A 15,747-nucleotide genomic window follows, 5' to 3' on the forward strand; every position below is an offset into this window, starting at 1 on the left:
GCCGGGCCTACCGCCCGGGCTGGGCCACCACTGCCCGCTGTTTGCTCAGCTGAAGCTGGTTAATTGGAATTAGAGTGGCCTCTGCGGTGCCGGCTGGCCGGCGGGCCCTGGCCGGCCGCTGCCGAGGTCTGTGGAACATCTGGCCGGGCCAGGACGGTCATTAGGTGGCAGGCGCCCGGCGCCACTGCCACCTCAGCCTCCGCCGGGGGCCGGCGGTGACTCAATGAGGCCTTTGTGGGCTCCAGGCTGCAGAACCAACCGTGCTGTGTGCCTGGGCTGCCTGCCCCATCTGCCGCCCTCAGAGAGGTCTTGTTCCAGGACCACACGGCCTCCTCTCTGGAGGCGGCTGGAGTCGGCAGAGATCCGAGAAGTCCCTGAAAGGGACCCCCTGGACTGGGAGAAGCTTTTGAGATTTCCTACCCCTCCTTTCCAGAAGGCCCAGAGAAGTTGGTAGGGACTCAGGCCCAGGGGTCTGCAGAGGAGTTACAAAGTCCTTAGGAACTCTGGAATTTGATTCAGATTGCTCAAGGTCAAATCCATGTCTATGATTAGGTAATCTGCCTCAACTCTCTCACTTGTGCAATGGGGCTTATAATAGCACCCACAGCCTGAGAGTATGAGAATTAAGTGAAATCCTGTATTGAGGTGCTCGGTACACGTAACAGCTGCCCTTCTCTGCTCCTACCTGTGCTTTAGCTCCAAACTGTCTGGAAGCCCCTGTCATTTTCAGCCTTTAAACCTGAAGCTCAGGCAAGAGAGATCTCTGGGTGGGTGTTGAAGGTCTGAGTCTCAGGCCAGTGGCCACCCTCTCCCACATCAGTTTCTCCACCCAGTGACCCCACTCCAGGCAGGCAGATGAGGGCTGTGCCCACCCCTGGCTTGGTCCACTGGGGGTTCTCCTACAGGCCAGGGCTGCTGCCTTCAGCAAACCTTGGAGAAACCCTAGCTATGGGATCTCCAGCTCTTGGGCCTGGATGGCCTCTCGTAAACACTGGGCCCAGTCCCTCCACCCCCGCCCCCCAGCCTCTCCAGGGGCCCTGGGGGCTGCTCCTAGAATCAGGATCTTTCTGGCCTTGTAGTAGTCATTTTGGGAACAATCTCAGGAATGGGCAGAATGGGCAGAATGGGAGCGGCGGGGCCTTCATCTCTAGGGCAACCTAGAGTCCAAGTGCTCTCCAGCTGAAGCCGTGGGGACATCAGGATCACAGAAGATGACTTCTGCCAGCCTGGGAATAAAATCCAAACTCTTTCCTGGGGCTCACACAGCCCTGCCCATTTCCCTGGCTTTACAGATAATGATCCCCTTGCTGAGTCAGGTCAGCCTTTTGGTACCACGGCCTCCTCCCTGCAAACCTTTCCGGCAGTAGGTAATGCATCCAGCAGCTGTCCAACACCCTCACTGCCCCCAAGTATTGGGAGCAGCATGGCAGGAAAACTGGATGGCAGGGGAGCGGGCTCGAGGGCCCCCTCTTCTGGCCAGAGAGTATCCTGGGGGTGCTGAGCTGGCATACTGGCCAGGCACTGGGTGGGCATACAGGAAGGAGGGGCCCAGAGGTCAGGGCCTCAACACAGGTTGCGACGGTCCACAGTCCCCTTCCTTATAGGAAAGTCTCTGGGGTGGGAGGGTGAGACCTAGTAAACCCATTGTAAGATACTGGGTAAGAACCTTCCAGAAGCACAGTGGACTGCCCGGGCAATGGGATGAGTTTTTAATGTGAGGCAAAGTCAGTCCACAATACAAAAGTCTAAAAATCAGACCCACTTTTCCCACCTGGCACCTTGCGGGGGGTGGGGGCAGTTGGGGCTTCCTTTGCGGGCAGGGATGGGGAGGGGCAGAGCGAGGCCAGAGAAGGGGGAGAGGGAACCAGGCCCCGGAGGCCCCGTTGGAGGGAGCCTGCTGCCCCTGCCCCTCTCCTGGAGCTGCCGGTCCCCTTCAGCAGGACTGCGGCCGTGCGGGCCCGTGTGGGGGGGACCACCCCGCCCGTGTGTCTGGCCCTCAGAGGGTCAGGCACCAGCCGCATCATTTCTCCTTCTTCTCCAGCCCCTTCGATGTTGAGGCCTCTGTTCCCTCTTTGGATTCTGTCACTGCTGCTGGATCCTTAGGATTTGACTCCTCATAACTGACCAAAAGAACAAAGCAACGACGACGACACATTTAGAGGAGGGAAGAGCAGAATCTTTGTGCCCCACCTCCCACCATCGCGGGGAAACCCCTGGGCGCACACATCCTCGGCCCAGCACCTTCCAGGACTTGGCCCGGCCCCGCTGTGCGCCCTCCTCAGACAGGCTGCCTGCTCCGCTTTCTCTGTGCCTGGTGGTGCCAAGAGGTGGCAAGGGCAGCGGCAAACGGGAGAGGTTGGGCTTGGGCTTGTGAGGACCAATTTTAAGCTTCTTGAACCTTCCACTGGAGAGAATGGGGGAAAAAAGGGGCAGCCAGGATGAGGCTACGGGAGATGCGCTGCCCCCCAGGGCACACGGCAGGAGTCACAGCTCAGCCCCAGGGGTGCGGGCCGGCAGGGGGCTGCTCTACTGGCAAGTGGCAGGGTGCCACTCTCCCAGGCGGACACGCTGCTTAACTCTTACTAGGGGCTCCACTTATTGAGCAAGTGAGCTCATGCCAAGAACCATACTCACATTTCCTTACCAGATCAACCCCACAAGGCAGGCACGTGCCCACTTACAGATGAACAGAGAGGTTTCCGAGAGAGGAAAGTGACTTGCCCAAGGCTATACATATACGGAGAGTGGTAACAGTGTCTACTGCTGTATGACAAGGGCTGCTGACACCCACTGTCACATGAGCCCCACCGTACTGGTGAGGACACCAGGGTTCTGGGGCCCTGCTCCCCCACCCTGCGGCTGGGCACTGTGACTGCCTGGTGGTGGGGGAGGAGCTGCCTCTTGCCGCCTGCCCCTGGCAAGCCTCCCTGCCCTGTACACTGGAGCTGGGGTGTCTGCCCTACCTTGGGCCCCAGGGCAGTGGGGGGAAGTGGGCAGGTGGGCACCCGCTGGGCATTACATGGCGCTGGGATTCTGCGGGCGCCGGCGGCGAGGGCCAGCTAGCTTCTGCTGCATGGAGTCCGCCAGGCTGGCTGGGGAGCCCGAGACTGTGGGGAAGTGGGTGAGCCTCGGGGTATGAGGCAGGATTTCCGCTGAGGACTCGTAGCTGTGTGAGAGACAGACAGAGAGACAGAAAAAAGAGATGGAGAGGAAGAGACTAAGGGAGGACAGAGACTTCTCTTCCAAGGAGCAGGGAGCAGAACTGGGTCTTACTTTTATCTATCTCTGCACTTTCCGGCTCTGTGGAAAGAAGCCAGTGTTACTTGGAGAACAAAGAAAAAAAGATGCACCTACGTAGGGGGACACTCTGCAAAAGAACTAGGATGCCCTAGATGTATACGTGCTGCTGCGGAAACATCTCTCAGATACACCCTTGTGTGAAAAATCAAGATGCAGAATGCTCCAAGAATGCCACCATCTGCACAAGAATGTGTACACACATACGTGCTTTTAGGTGCAGAGATGTCTCTGAATGTCCAGGGACAGAGCTGGCCTCTGGGGGTGGCTGAGGTCTGAGGGGTTGTCCCTCTCATGCTATGGAATTTTTTTTTTTTTTCATGCTGTGGAATTTTGACCGATGTGCATGTGTTACCTATTTAAAAAGAAGTAAATGAATTTTAAAAAAAAAAGGAGAGTGCCAATAAAAAGAAAAGTAAAACCAAAGATAAGGTGGAGAATTAGGGAGAGAGATGGGCAGAAAGAGAAGAGAGAGACCATTTGCTTTATCACCTCAATCTAAGAACCTCCTGGGGAGTGGGGGACAGAAAGGTGGGGCGCCCATGTGGGCGAACATTTAGAGAAACCAAGCACCAAGTGGTTAAAGGCAGGCACCCTCTGTCCTGGCGGGGGAGGTGACCCCAAGTGGGGGCTGGGAGCCGAGGGTGAGGGTAGGGACTGAGCTCAGGGCTCAGGTCCCACCCCTGCCCCCAGGGCTCCCCCAGATCTGCCCCCAAGTTTACCCCCAGCCTTGCCTCAGAGTCCACAGGGCTTTGCCAGGCCGGGAGCCACGAGCAGGCAGGTTGGGAGCCTGGGGCTCCTAGGAAGGGCAGAGGCAGGTACGGGGGAGGGGTGAGTCACAGGTTCCCCTGCAGGCAGCCAGGTGCACAGAAGGCTCTGGCAGGCGCTCGAGGGACAACCGGGAGGCCAGGCAGGTGGAGCTGGGTGGAAGGCCCCTGAGTGGGCAGCTTCAGTTGCAGCTGGCAGCTATTTCTGGGTCCCTGGCGGGTGGGGTCAGTGCTGCTGGGGAGCAGACACCTGTCGGAGTCATGCAGGCCTTGGGGTCAGGGTGGGGCTGATCATCGGTGTGGCACGTGTGCGGACGGCCATGGGGAAGGGGTATGTGTGCGACTGAGACAGAGAGAAAGCAGCTAGCTGTGGGTTACAGCCACAGAGGCGACTGGATGGGGACTGACACTTGACTTCTAATAGGGCATTTCCATCACACTAGGGTCCCCTCTATTACTCACGTGTAGAAACTGAGGCTGGAGGAGGGGAAGGACATGCCTGAAGTCACATGGCAGCAGAGTCAGGAATGGGAACCCAGGGTTCCCAACAGTGGGGCAGCCTGGGGGGGGGGGAATCTACACCAGCCAGTTCCTTCTCAAGACTCAGCTGGCATCTGGGTGTGGGGGCTGCCTCGAGAGCCCCAAGGCCTTGCCCTCCCCTGGCTCCTGGCCCCCAGGAGGGTTCCGCTGGTGCCCGCGGGCCTGGCACCCATGTGCTGGTGGAAAGGGAGAGGGGTAAGGCCGGTGGTGGGAACAGTGCTCCCCTGGAGACATGTACCAACAGCCCTGGCAGGCTCCACTAGCTGCCTGCAGGTGCACCTGTGCCATGCAGACTTCTGCCCCCTGCCGCCTCTTACCTGAACATCTCTGTCACTTCTCCCTTGGCCAGTGCCACCAGGACAGGAAAGCCGATGCAGGCGGGGACCAGGTACAGGAGCGCAGGCTGAGAAAGAACACAGGCTGGTGAGGCAATGATGGGCAGGGCACACGCTCAGGGCTGTGCCCATCACCCCAACCCTCTCCCGGGTGTGACTGAGGGACACTGACTGCCCAGGTTCACAGAGCAAGTCAGTGGCTGGGCCCAAACCCAGGGCTCCTGACTCCAGACCAGGGCTGTTCTTCTCTGGGAGGGAACACAAGAAACCCAAAGAAACTCAAGTATGCAGGGCTTTAAGGGCGCCCATGAGTCTGGATGGCAGCATCCCAACTGCCCACGACATCAGGTTCCAACTTGCAACCTCCTGAGTTGGTCCTATTCCCAGAGACCCTGCTTGCCTAGGTCTGGGGCTGGAAGTCTGCACTTTTAACAACGCTCCAGGAGATGCTGTTAGAATGACAATGATTACGACATAGCTGCTATGGATGGAGTACTTTCTGTGGCCTGGATTGAGGTCACCCAACTGGTCATTGGCTCCACCGGGATTCATGCCCAGGTGGTCTGGGCCCAGAGCCTGTGAGGAAACTCCTGCTGAAGCTGGGTCTGGAGGATGGGACAATTACACTAACAGGCCCTACTCCCAGAGTACCTACTGTGTGCACCGAGCTCAGCCTCTGGGGAGCGCTTCAGTTCATCTCTACATCCGCTGTGACCATCCTCCTTGTGTACGGAAGGAAGGCTGATGCTTCGGGAGGAGAGGGGGTAGCCCAGGCCTTGGAGGCCTAAATGGCAAACTGGAGGTTGAACTTGGGCACCCCCCAGACTCCAAAGCCATTCTTCTCCTTGCAGCATCTGAAAGCTGGACCTTCATGCTACTGATCAACCCTCCATGGCCCCCAATGCTCCCAGCAGCCTGAAGTCCCCATGAGATGTGACCCCTGCTTCCTTCTCCAACCTCACCTGCCCTGCCCTACTCTGGCCACACTGGTCTCATTTTGGTCCTTCTTGTCACCTGAAGCTACAGGACCTCTGCATGTGCCGTTTCTGGGATGTTCTTCCCACCCGTGCCTAGGTTCCTCCTCCATCAGACCTCAGCTCAGCTGTTACTTCTGTGGGGCAGCCTTTGCTTGCATGGAGTCAGGCCCTCTTGCTGCACACTCTCAGCCCCCCCCCACTCCCCCTGCAATTCTTCACAACATTCTCTGGCAACTTGGACTGAAACGTCCCTGTGCCATTATAGGCTGGAGTTTGTCTTCTGTTACGCTGTCAACTCCATGAGGGCAGGCTCCACAGCTGTCTTGTTCACTGCTGTATTCCTGGTACTCAGAAGAGGGCCTGGTAAATACTAAGCCAATGGCTTCCTCACAGATGCTCACAAAATTAAGGGGGTGTCCTGGAGATAACTAGGGTGAGGGTGAAGGAGACATCATTCCAAAGGCAAAGCCAGCCCCTGGCTAGAGAACAGGGCTCCACAGTCTCCTGAGGCTGACCATCAGACCATTTCCTGGCTCCTGCCATGGGTGAGCTGTGAACTACCCCACTTCATATATATTATTCTTGAAACTAATAACACCCTAATCATTTGGATCTGAGTTTTACAGATGATGCTATTGAGGTTCAGAAGGAAATGACTTGCCTGAGGTCACACAGGGTGTTAAGTGGCTGAGTTGGGATTTGAACTTGGGCAGCTGAGCTTCTTCTCCTGCATCAGGTCTTTGCTATGAGATAGGCTTTGGGCCAAGAATGATAGAAATCACAACGACAAAGGTGTGCACCAAGACTTGTGAGAGGCAGCCAAAGCAGTGCTCAGGGGAAAATCTGTAACCTTAAGTATATTTACTAGAAAGACTGGAAATAAACAATCTCAGTTTTCAAATCATGAAGCCAGAAAAAGAATAAAATAAACACCCCCAAAGTAGGAAGAAAATAATAAAGGCAAAGCAAAAATTAATGAAATAAAAATAAAACAAATACAAACTGATTAAAATTTAATTTCTGAAAAGTAGATCACTTTTTCTGAAGATCAGAGGAGAAAAAAGGATCTGCCCTAAATCACACAGTTGGTCAGGATACAGACCCAGGTTCCTCTGTCTCTAAGTCCAGTATATGTTCTTCACCAAGGCCAGGCTGGGCAAAATAGAAGGCTTCCCAGGAGGAGGGTGAGAAGAAGTTTGGCCCCACCATGGCCTGCCTCACTTAAGAGCTGGCAGCAACTGAGGGGCTCCTTTGGGAAGAAGTGAGTTTGCTTAGTATCACAGGAATACAAACCTATTCTTTTTTTTCCTCTCAAGGCACCAGGGAACCTCTCCAAAGAAAGTCAGTGCTAAGGAGAGGATGGGATGTACAGCTCGGGGCAGTGAGCTGGGGGTCAGGACTCCTGCCTCTCCATCGTGCCTTGGCTTTGCTGTGTGACCACAGATAAACCACTTTCCTTTCTGGGCTTCCCTCTCCGTCCGTATGATGAGGACACCTGATCATCATTAAAGGCCTTTCTAGGAGGCTGCTAGTCCTGGCTTGGAGTGCATTTTTGATAGAAGCCAAATGGGAGCACAGAGGCAGAGGTGACCCCTACCTAGGGAACTGCTCGCACTGGGACTGCCTATGTCTTGGAGAGGGAGAAGGAGCTCAAAGAACAGGTTTCCCTTGTGTCCCGATCCCCATCCCAAAAAAGATTTTCAGAGATGCCCATGTGGATGACTGGGGAGAACAGCTGAGCTGCTGCTGGGGAGTAGCATCTGCCTGAGACCAGGAGTCTAGGGCTCCAGCCAGGTCTCAGCTTGACTTGCTCTGTCACCCAGGGAAGGTTCCTTTTCTCTCTCCCACATAGAGGACCACCCCTCCCACCTCTGCCCTGAGCCTGTGTGAGAGCTCCCAATGGAGCCTTCTCTGAGTCTAGCCCGGGCAGAAGGCAAGCCTGCCACCTGGTGGCCCTCTGTGGAATAGCTCTGGGCTTGGACGCTCACGGGACTGACAGCTGGAGAAGAGACCTCCAAGGAGGCCCAAGCACTCCCTGCGCCCTCCCTGCCAAGTGCATGTCCCTCTCAGCTTGCGGAGCTTCCAAGGCCGTTTGGGGCAGAAGTGAATGAGAGGTGCTTCCCCACTGGTTCTTGGTTTCTCTATGGGCCAGGGGACCTTGGACCTTCTGTAAAACATTAGTATCAATTTCACAGACATTGTAGATATGAAAATATTGTAAGGACTAAATGAGTTAATGAGCAAGAGGGTTTAGCACAGTGCCTGGCACAGAGTAACTGGCCAGCAGCTCTTGTGATTAATTTAAATGTGCCTTCTCTGTGGCTGGTGCCCTGGGGAAGGGGGAAGGGAGGAGGAGGAGGGGAGGATGGAGGGGGTACAGTAATACTAACTGGGCCAAGCATGGTTCTGAGCACTTCACTTATATTAACTCATTTCACCCTCAGACGACCCCAAGGTGGCTACTATTATTTATCTTCATTTTCTGTTTTCACGAATCAATGAGGAATCCTGAGTATAACTTCAGCAACTTGTCCAGAGTCCTGCAAAAGCAGAGGGTGGAGCCTGGATTCACACCACGGCTCCCTTAGCCTCCACTCCACACTGCCTCTCCCATGGCCGGGGGTTCAGAGCCTGGGCTTGGTCTTCACGTGACACAGGTTTGAATCCTGGCTCCACCACACACTTGCCACGTAGCACCTGAACTCCAATTCCCTCATCTGTTCACAGGATCCTCGTGAAGTACTGAGCAGAGCCTGACACATGGGGAGTGCTCTTATTTCCAGTAGAGAGCAACCTTGTCTGCTGGCTTTCCCCTCCCCAGCTCCTCTTCTCCAGGCCACACTGACAGCTTTCAGCTCCAGCCCAGCCTGGTTCACTCTGTGGCAGCTCAGTACCCATCTAGGTGGGAGAAGGGGGCAGAGCCTGGCCTGCTTGGGGAGTGATGGAAGGGGGGCCCTGACATCCTATCACTTACCTGGTGGGTGGACAATGGGCTGAGACCCCCAACACCCACCTGATCCCGTTCTTCTGTCTGCTCCCACTACCGAGGCTGAGAAGCCATGGCCACATTACAGCTGGGGCCCAGTGACACTGATCTGTCCCAGGAGATGTGGGCAAAAATCTGCTGAGAGGACTCGGAGAAAGGTGTCGCCTTCCTGATGAAGGCGACAGGCATGCTGGCATCCTTCCTCCTTCTCCTCCTTGCCACCAGTGTGCATGTGCTGCCTGAAGTAGGGCAGTCACCTTGCAACGACCACAGGTGAAAAGGCCAAGAGAATCACAGACACTCTTGCTCTACACCACTGGACTGCCTGCATGTGGGACAAGTGCGTGCCCATCACTTGCAATGAAAGCACTCCCGATACACCGAGGACAGTCATGCTCACCTGGGCGTGTTTGAAGATGTGCATGATGAAGATGGTCAGGCCCAGGCCGAAGATGTAGGCTGCAAAGCTGGTGTAGAAGTAGGTGTGGGTGTTCTTCTTCAAGCTTCAGTGATGATGTGGGGAGAGAGGAGGGTGAGATTGAGGCACTGCAGAGCAACAGTGAGGAGGAGGGGAGCTGGGGAAGACCCTGGAGGCTGTGTGGGGTGGCCGAGAGCTCTGGGCCGGGGGCTTGGAGGTGGGCGTGCACTCTGATTCTGCCCCAGCTAAGTGTCTTTGGACCAGTCACTTTCCTTCTTTCAGCCTCAGTTTACTCATCTGCAAAATGGGAAAACCACTAGCCATCTCCCAAGTGGTTGTTGAATATCAAATGCTATAACCTAGAACAGTGGCTAGGAAGCTCAGGCCAGCATAAAAATCACCTGGACAGCATGTTAAAAAAATACAGAGCTGTATGGGAGTTCCCTGGTGGCCTAGTGGTTAGGATTCTGGGCTTTCAGTGCCATGGCCGGGTTCAATCCCCGGTTGGGGAACTGAGATTCCGCAAGCCACGCAGCATGGCCAAAAAAACAAAACAAAAACAAAAACAAAACAAAAGAAACACCCAGAGTTCTAGGTCCAATTCCCAGGGAGTTGGATCTAATAGGTCTGGGGATCTGCATTTTTTTTTTTTTAAATTTCGTAATAACGTTAGTTTCGGCTTTTTTTTTTTTTTTAAATTGAAGTATAGTTGATTTATAATATCGTGTTACTTTCAGGTGGAAAGCACAGTGATTCAGATATATATATATATATATATATATATATATATATATATATATATATATATATATATATATTTATATTTATATTCTTCTTCAGATTCTCTTCCCTTACAGGTTATTACAAAATATTAAGTATAGTTCCCTGTGCTATACAGTAGGTCCTTGTTGGTTGGGGATCTGCATTTTGAATCTGATACAGGTGGATCATGCTTTGAGGAACACTGATACAGAAACTGTACAGCCAAGTTCTTTTAAGCGCAGTGGAGCTAATAGTTCAGTAACTCGCTGTGAATACTGAATGGATGCTGATTACATGGATAGAACGCCAGTGGCTTCCTGGGAGATTCACCCAAGATCAGCTTCAGAAGAGCTGACCCGTGCAACCTGGCATTGCCATCACTTGATGCCCTTTCACAATGCCAGCTCAGGACCTTTGCCTGTGTCCAGCAACATCTGTGGAATGAATGAGTACTTCTGATGCCCTTCCCTCCTTACCCTGGCAGCTTCTGAGCCTGGAGCTGCCAGTACACTGAGACCTGTCCTGTTGTGCAGGCTGGAGGGTAACGGATTCCCTTTGGGAATGTCATGCAGATTCTGGAACCATCTCGGAAGGACTTGCCTATCCTGCAAGTCCAGGCCAGGAATGAGATCCTTCCTCTGAGGGTGCTGCCAGCTGAATCTGTATCTCTAGCAAATGGCCTGGAGACTCCCGTGGGTTGCTCTTTGTATTACCTCTGAACATCTAGGGGCAGAGCAGCTGGCGAAGATGTGCTTCCACTTATAGACTGGCCAGGTCCCTTCCAAAGGCTCCACAGTGGCACTACCCAAATAACCCAGATCTACGTCAGTGAGGAAAAGTTAAAGTTTCACATGCAACTTGGATTTCCATGACACTGGCACTGAGTTTCTCACTACCACTTTCAACACTATTACTGTTTTGGCAACTATTGGACCCAAGGAGATTAAGAAAAGTTCATAAACCACCTCAAAATTAAGCGCACACACAGCAAGCCCTCCACTGGGAAGACTGAGCACCACCTACTGGTGGCAGGCCTGGCTGACCAGGTGCATTAACTCGGTGTGACCTTTTCTGAGTTTTAAGGGGTGGCTCCACTTGGCCCCCTTCCCTCGCCCTTGTGCTCACTTTCTACAATGGGCTGAAAATGTCTGAATAAGGAGAGGGTGCGGAACAGCTAGAGCAGCTGGGACACGGTGACCTGACCCCGGGCTGATAAAAAGCGATAATGATGACGACGGAGCCTGCAGCTGGACTTCCCTGGGAGCCGCTGAGGTCAGCCTGTGCTCAGCACTCCCTCCACATCTTCTCGGTCAGCCCCAGGCAGGCGCTCCTGTTTACTACTAACTTAAGGATGAGAAACCTTCCCTCAGAAAGGTCAGTTCACTTGCCAAGATCACACGGTGAGAAAGCTCTATGGGTACCACCAGGGCCCTCTGGGTTTAAATCTCACTCTGTGATTCATACCTTGCCCCACCCTCTCCAGGCTCTTTGAACACTTAGAACCTCAAGATGCAAAACGCAGATAAAATCGGAATTGCCCTGGCTGCTGTGGGGGTGGAAGGTGTGGTCCCGAGTTACCTCCTTTGGGCTCCTGGAAGCTGAAGAACCCCAGAGAACCTCCCTGCCCAGGGGAGGCCCCTCACTTGTGGAACCTGAGCATTAGCGTGCCTAAGCGGCTTACCTGATGTCAAAACGCAGCAGCAAGGCGATGAAGATTCCTGCGGAGAGAAAGCCAGGTTAGACAGTGGTAGAGGAGGAGCAGAGTAGTCAGCTAATATGCAACTGGGTCCCCACTTGTTCTCAGCCACGGAGCAATCATCAGGGGCCAAGGGTGTGGCTGACACTGCTAACTGCCCGCAGAAATCCCGTTTCTCTACCTTCAGGCCACCTGGAACAATGAGACGGTCCCAGGATTTTGCTTTGGTCTGGGACCACGTTGACCTGGTACCTCATAGCACCACAGTGTGGCACACTGGGCCCACCCTCCCAAACATTTATAGGGTGCTTAAGCACTAGGCACCGTACACAATACAGGGGGAAGCAAAACCACTGCTCTCAGAGCCCAGCCGAGGGGGCAGGGCATGCTGATCGAATATTAACAAAAATCAATGTAAGTAATCGGAAAAGAAGAAGTAAAGCTGTCACTGTTTGCAGATGACATGATACTATACATAGAGAATCCTAAAGATGCTACCAGAAAACTACTAGAGCTAATCAATGAATTTGGTAAAGTAGCAGGATACAAAATTAATGCACAGAAATCTCTTGCATTCCTATACACTAATGATGAAAAATCTGAAAGAGAAATTAAGGAAACACTCCCATTTACCATTGCAACAAAAAGAATAAAATACCTTGTAATAAACCCACCTAAGGAGACAAAAGACCTGTATGCAGAAAACTATAAGACACTGAGGAAAGAAATTAAAGATGATACAAACAGATGGAGAGATATACAATGTTCTTGGATTGGAAGAATCAACATTGTGAAAATGACTGTACTACCCAAAGCAATCTACAGAGTCAATGCAATCCCTATCAAACTACCAATGGCATTTTTCGCAGAACTAGAACAAAAAATTTCACAATTAGTATGTAAACACAAAAGACCCCGAATAGCCAAAGCAATCTTGAGCAAGAAAAATGGAGCTGGAGGAATCAGGCTCCTGGACTTCAGACTATACTACAAAGCTATGGTAATCAAGACAGTATGGTACTGGCACAAAACCAGAAATGCAGATCAATGGAACAGGATAGAAAGCCCAGAGATAAACCCATGCACATATGGTCACCTTACCTTTGATAAAGGAGGCAAGAACATACAATGGAGAAAAGACAGCCTCTTCCATAAGTGGTGCTGGGAAAACTGGACAGCTACATGTAAAAGAATGAAATCAGAACACTCCCTAACACCATACACAAAAATAAACTCAAAATGAATTAAATACCTAAACGTAAGACCAGACACTACAAAACTCTTAGAGGAAAACATAGGCAGAATACTCTATGACATAAATCACAGCAACATCCTTTTTGACCCACCTCCTAAATAAATGGAATAAAAACAAAAATAAACAAATGGGACCTAATGAAACTTAAAAGCTTTTGCACAGCAAAGGAAAACATAAACAAGATGAAAAGACAACCCTCAGAATGGCAGAAAATATTTGCAAACCAAGCAACTGACAAAGGATTAATCTCCAAAATTTACAAACAGCTCATGCAGCTCAATATCAAAAAAAACAAACAACCCAATCCAAAAATGGCCAGAAGACCTAAATAGACATTTCTCCAAAGAAGATATACAGATTGCCAACAAACACATGAAAGGATGCTCAACATCACTAATCATCAGAGAAATGCAAATCAAAACTACAATGAGGCATCACCTCACACCAGTCGGAATGGCCATCATCAAAAAATCTAGAAACAATAAATGCTGGAGAGGGTGTGGAGAAAAGGGAACCCTCTTGCACTGTCGGTGGGAATGTAAATTGATACAGCCACTAAGGAGAACAGTATGGAGGTTCCTTAAAAAAACTAAAAACAGAACTACCATACGACCCAGCAATCCCACTACTGGGCATATACCCTAAGAAAACCATAATTCAAAAAGAGTCATGTACCACAATGTTCACTGCAGCTCTATTTACAATAGCCAGGACATGGAGGCAACCTAAGTGTCCATCGACAGATGAATGGATAAAGAAGATGTGGCACACATATACAATGGAATATTACTCAGCCATAAAAAGAAACGCAACTGAGTTATCTGTAGTGAGGTGGTTGGACCTACAGTCTGCCATACAGAGTGAAGTAAGTCAGAAAGAGAAAAACAAATACCGTATGCTAACACATACATATACGGAATCTCAAAAAAAAAAAAAAAAAAAAAGGCTCTGAAGAACGTAGGGGCAGGACAGGAATAAAGATGCAGACGTAGAGAATGGACTTGAGGACACGGGGAGGGAGAAGGGTAAGCTGAGATGAAGTGAGAGACTGGCATGGACATATACACACTACCAAATGTAAAATAGCTAGCTAGTGGGAAGCAGCCGCATAGCAAAGGGAGATCAGTTCGGTGCTCTGTGACCACCCAGAGGGGTGGGATAGGGAGGGTGGGAGGGAGGTGCGAGAGGGAGGGGATATGGGGATATATGTATATGTATAGCTGATTCACTTCGTCATACAACAGAAACTAACACACCACTGTAAAGCAATTATACTCCAATAAAGATGTTAAAAAAAAAAATCAATGTAAGACTGTGCCTGTGAAAGGGTGCTTCCTGTGTCATGGGAAGGTCTATCATGGGATGAGACCCAGGCTGGGGGGAGGTGAGGAGGAAGGAGGGCTTCTCTGAGGAAGTGACACTTGCCAGGGAGAGGGAACAGCATGTGCAAAGAGGAAAGAGGGCTCAGGAGGTGTGGCAGGGGTCAAGGAGCCAGTAAGGCTGCAGCCCAGAGCAGGAGATGCTGGGGATGGACCAGCCATGCAGGGCCCCATGGGTACGAGAGGAGTGGGAGTAAGGGGACACACTGGAAGAATTCTAAGTGGGAGAATAACCTAAAAAGATTTTGAAAAAGGCCCCCATGGCAGTTGCTTGGCTGGAGGGAGAAAGAGTAGGAGCAAGCAGACCACTGGGAGGTCCTGCAGGAGCTGAGGCAGGGACAGTGAACTCTGTCCACCCACTGCACTATTTGCACTTCAAAACCGAGCCCAGTCACGCTGGAAACCTGAGTCCCTGAGACACAGCCAGCCAGTCCGGCCTCTGCATGTTGCACACACGTCCATCTGTGTGTCTGTCTCCCTGACTTATCTTTGGGCTCAGACAGAGCAGGGCTGAACCTCATTCAGTTGAGAGCAGGTTCTCAGGAGCCAAAACATTCTGTGCTCATCAGAAGCACCGACTGGCAACATGTGATTAATTTCAGAGAGGAAAATGAGCTAGTCCTCCCTGAAGACTGTGAGTAGGGAGCTGGTGGGTGCTGAGAACAGACAAATGCTGCCGTTCTGGAAACAAAACTGGGAACTCAGTGGCCCCTGGAAGCTGAATTCTACAACTGTTCAACTAATCCACGGGCCAGAGCTCCCAAGAGCTTTTACTCACAATAACGCATCTGATCCTCAAAGCAACACCCCACAACCCATTCTTCCTTCAAGATCATCCCCGAGGCTCTGTGAGGGTGCAGTAACTCACACTGATTGTGACTGCTGAAAAGACTGATACACAGGAATATGGGGATATGCAGAGACGTCCCATGCAGGCCTCGAGCCCAGAACCACCCAACAAGGACAGTGGGGAAGTCTGCGGGTGCCTGTGACAGACCCTCCCCTGCAGGGCGAGATGAATGCTTTACGGGACTCAGTTTCTTCAGTCTGATGGAGCTTCTTCCCTCCTCCCAGCACCACAGGCTATGGGAACACCTGGCTTCAAGACCATGGCCCCACGGCCTTAGGCAAGTCTCTCTCAACCTCAGTTTCCGCATCAGTAACATGGAAATACCCTCTACCTCATCGGGCTGCCAGAAGTAGCAAAGATAACATATCAAAAAACACCCAGCATAGTGCTTGGCCAACAACAGGTGCTTGACAAATGATAGTTCTGGGACTATCTTATTATTGTTATTACTGTCATAAAAGCAGTTCTGATAATACAACCTTTTT

At 51.8% G+C, this 15,747-nt stretch overlaps 1 protein-coding gene across 3 annotated transcripts in view; it reads right to left on the reverse strand.

Moving 5' to 3' along the window:
• Positions 1-1,694: 1,694 nt before the first annotated feature.
• Positions 1,695-15,747, reverse strand: part of HM13 (histocompatibility minor 13) — a 40,634-nt gene continuing 26,581 nt past the window's right edge. The window contains exons 9-13 of one of the 3 annotated variants that reach the window (XM_068565408.1): positions 11,764-11,800; positions 9,303-9,405; positions 4,922-5,007; positions 3,020-3,166; positions 1,695-2,120 (exon numbers count right to left, since the gene is read on the reverse strand). In XM_068565408.1, coding sequence (XP_068421509.1) covers positions 2,021-2,120; positions 3,020-3,166; positions 4,922-5,007; positions 9,303-9,405; positions 11,764-11,800 — 473 coding nt within the window. In that variant the 3' untranslated portion in view covers positions 1,695-2,020. Of the gene's footprint in view, positions 2,121-2,900; positions 3,167-4,921; positions 5,008-9,302; positions 9,406-11,763; positions 11,801-15,747 lie in introns of those variants that run through there. The other 2 variants (XM_068565406.1, XM_068565407.1) reach the window with 2 other exon arrangements.

This window comes from Eschrichtius robustus, chromosome 16, assembly GCF_028021215.1.
Source record: "Eschrichtius robustus isolate mEscRob2 chromosome 16, mEscRob2.pri, whole genome shotgun sequence".
Lineage (NCBI taxonomy): Eukaryota > Metazoa > Chordata > Mammalia > Artiodactyla > Eschrichtiidae > Eschrichtius > Eschrichtius robustus.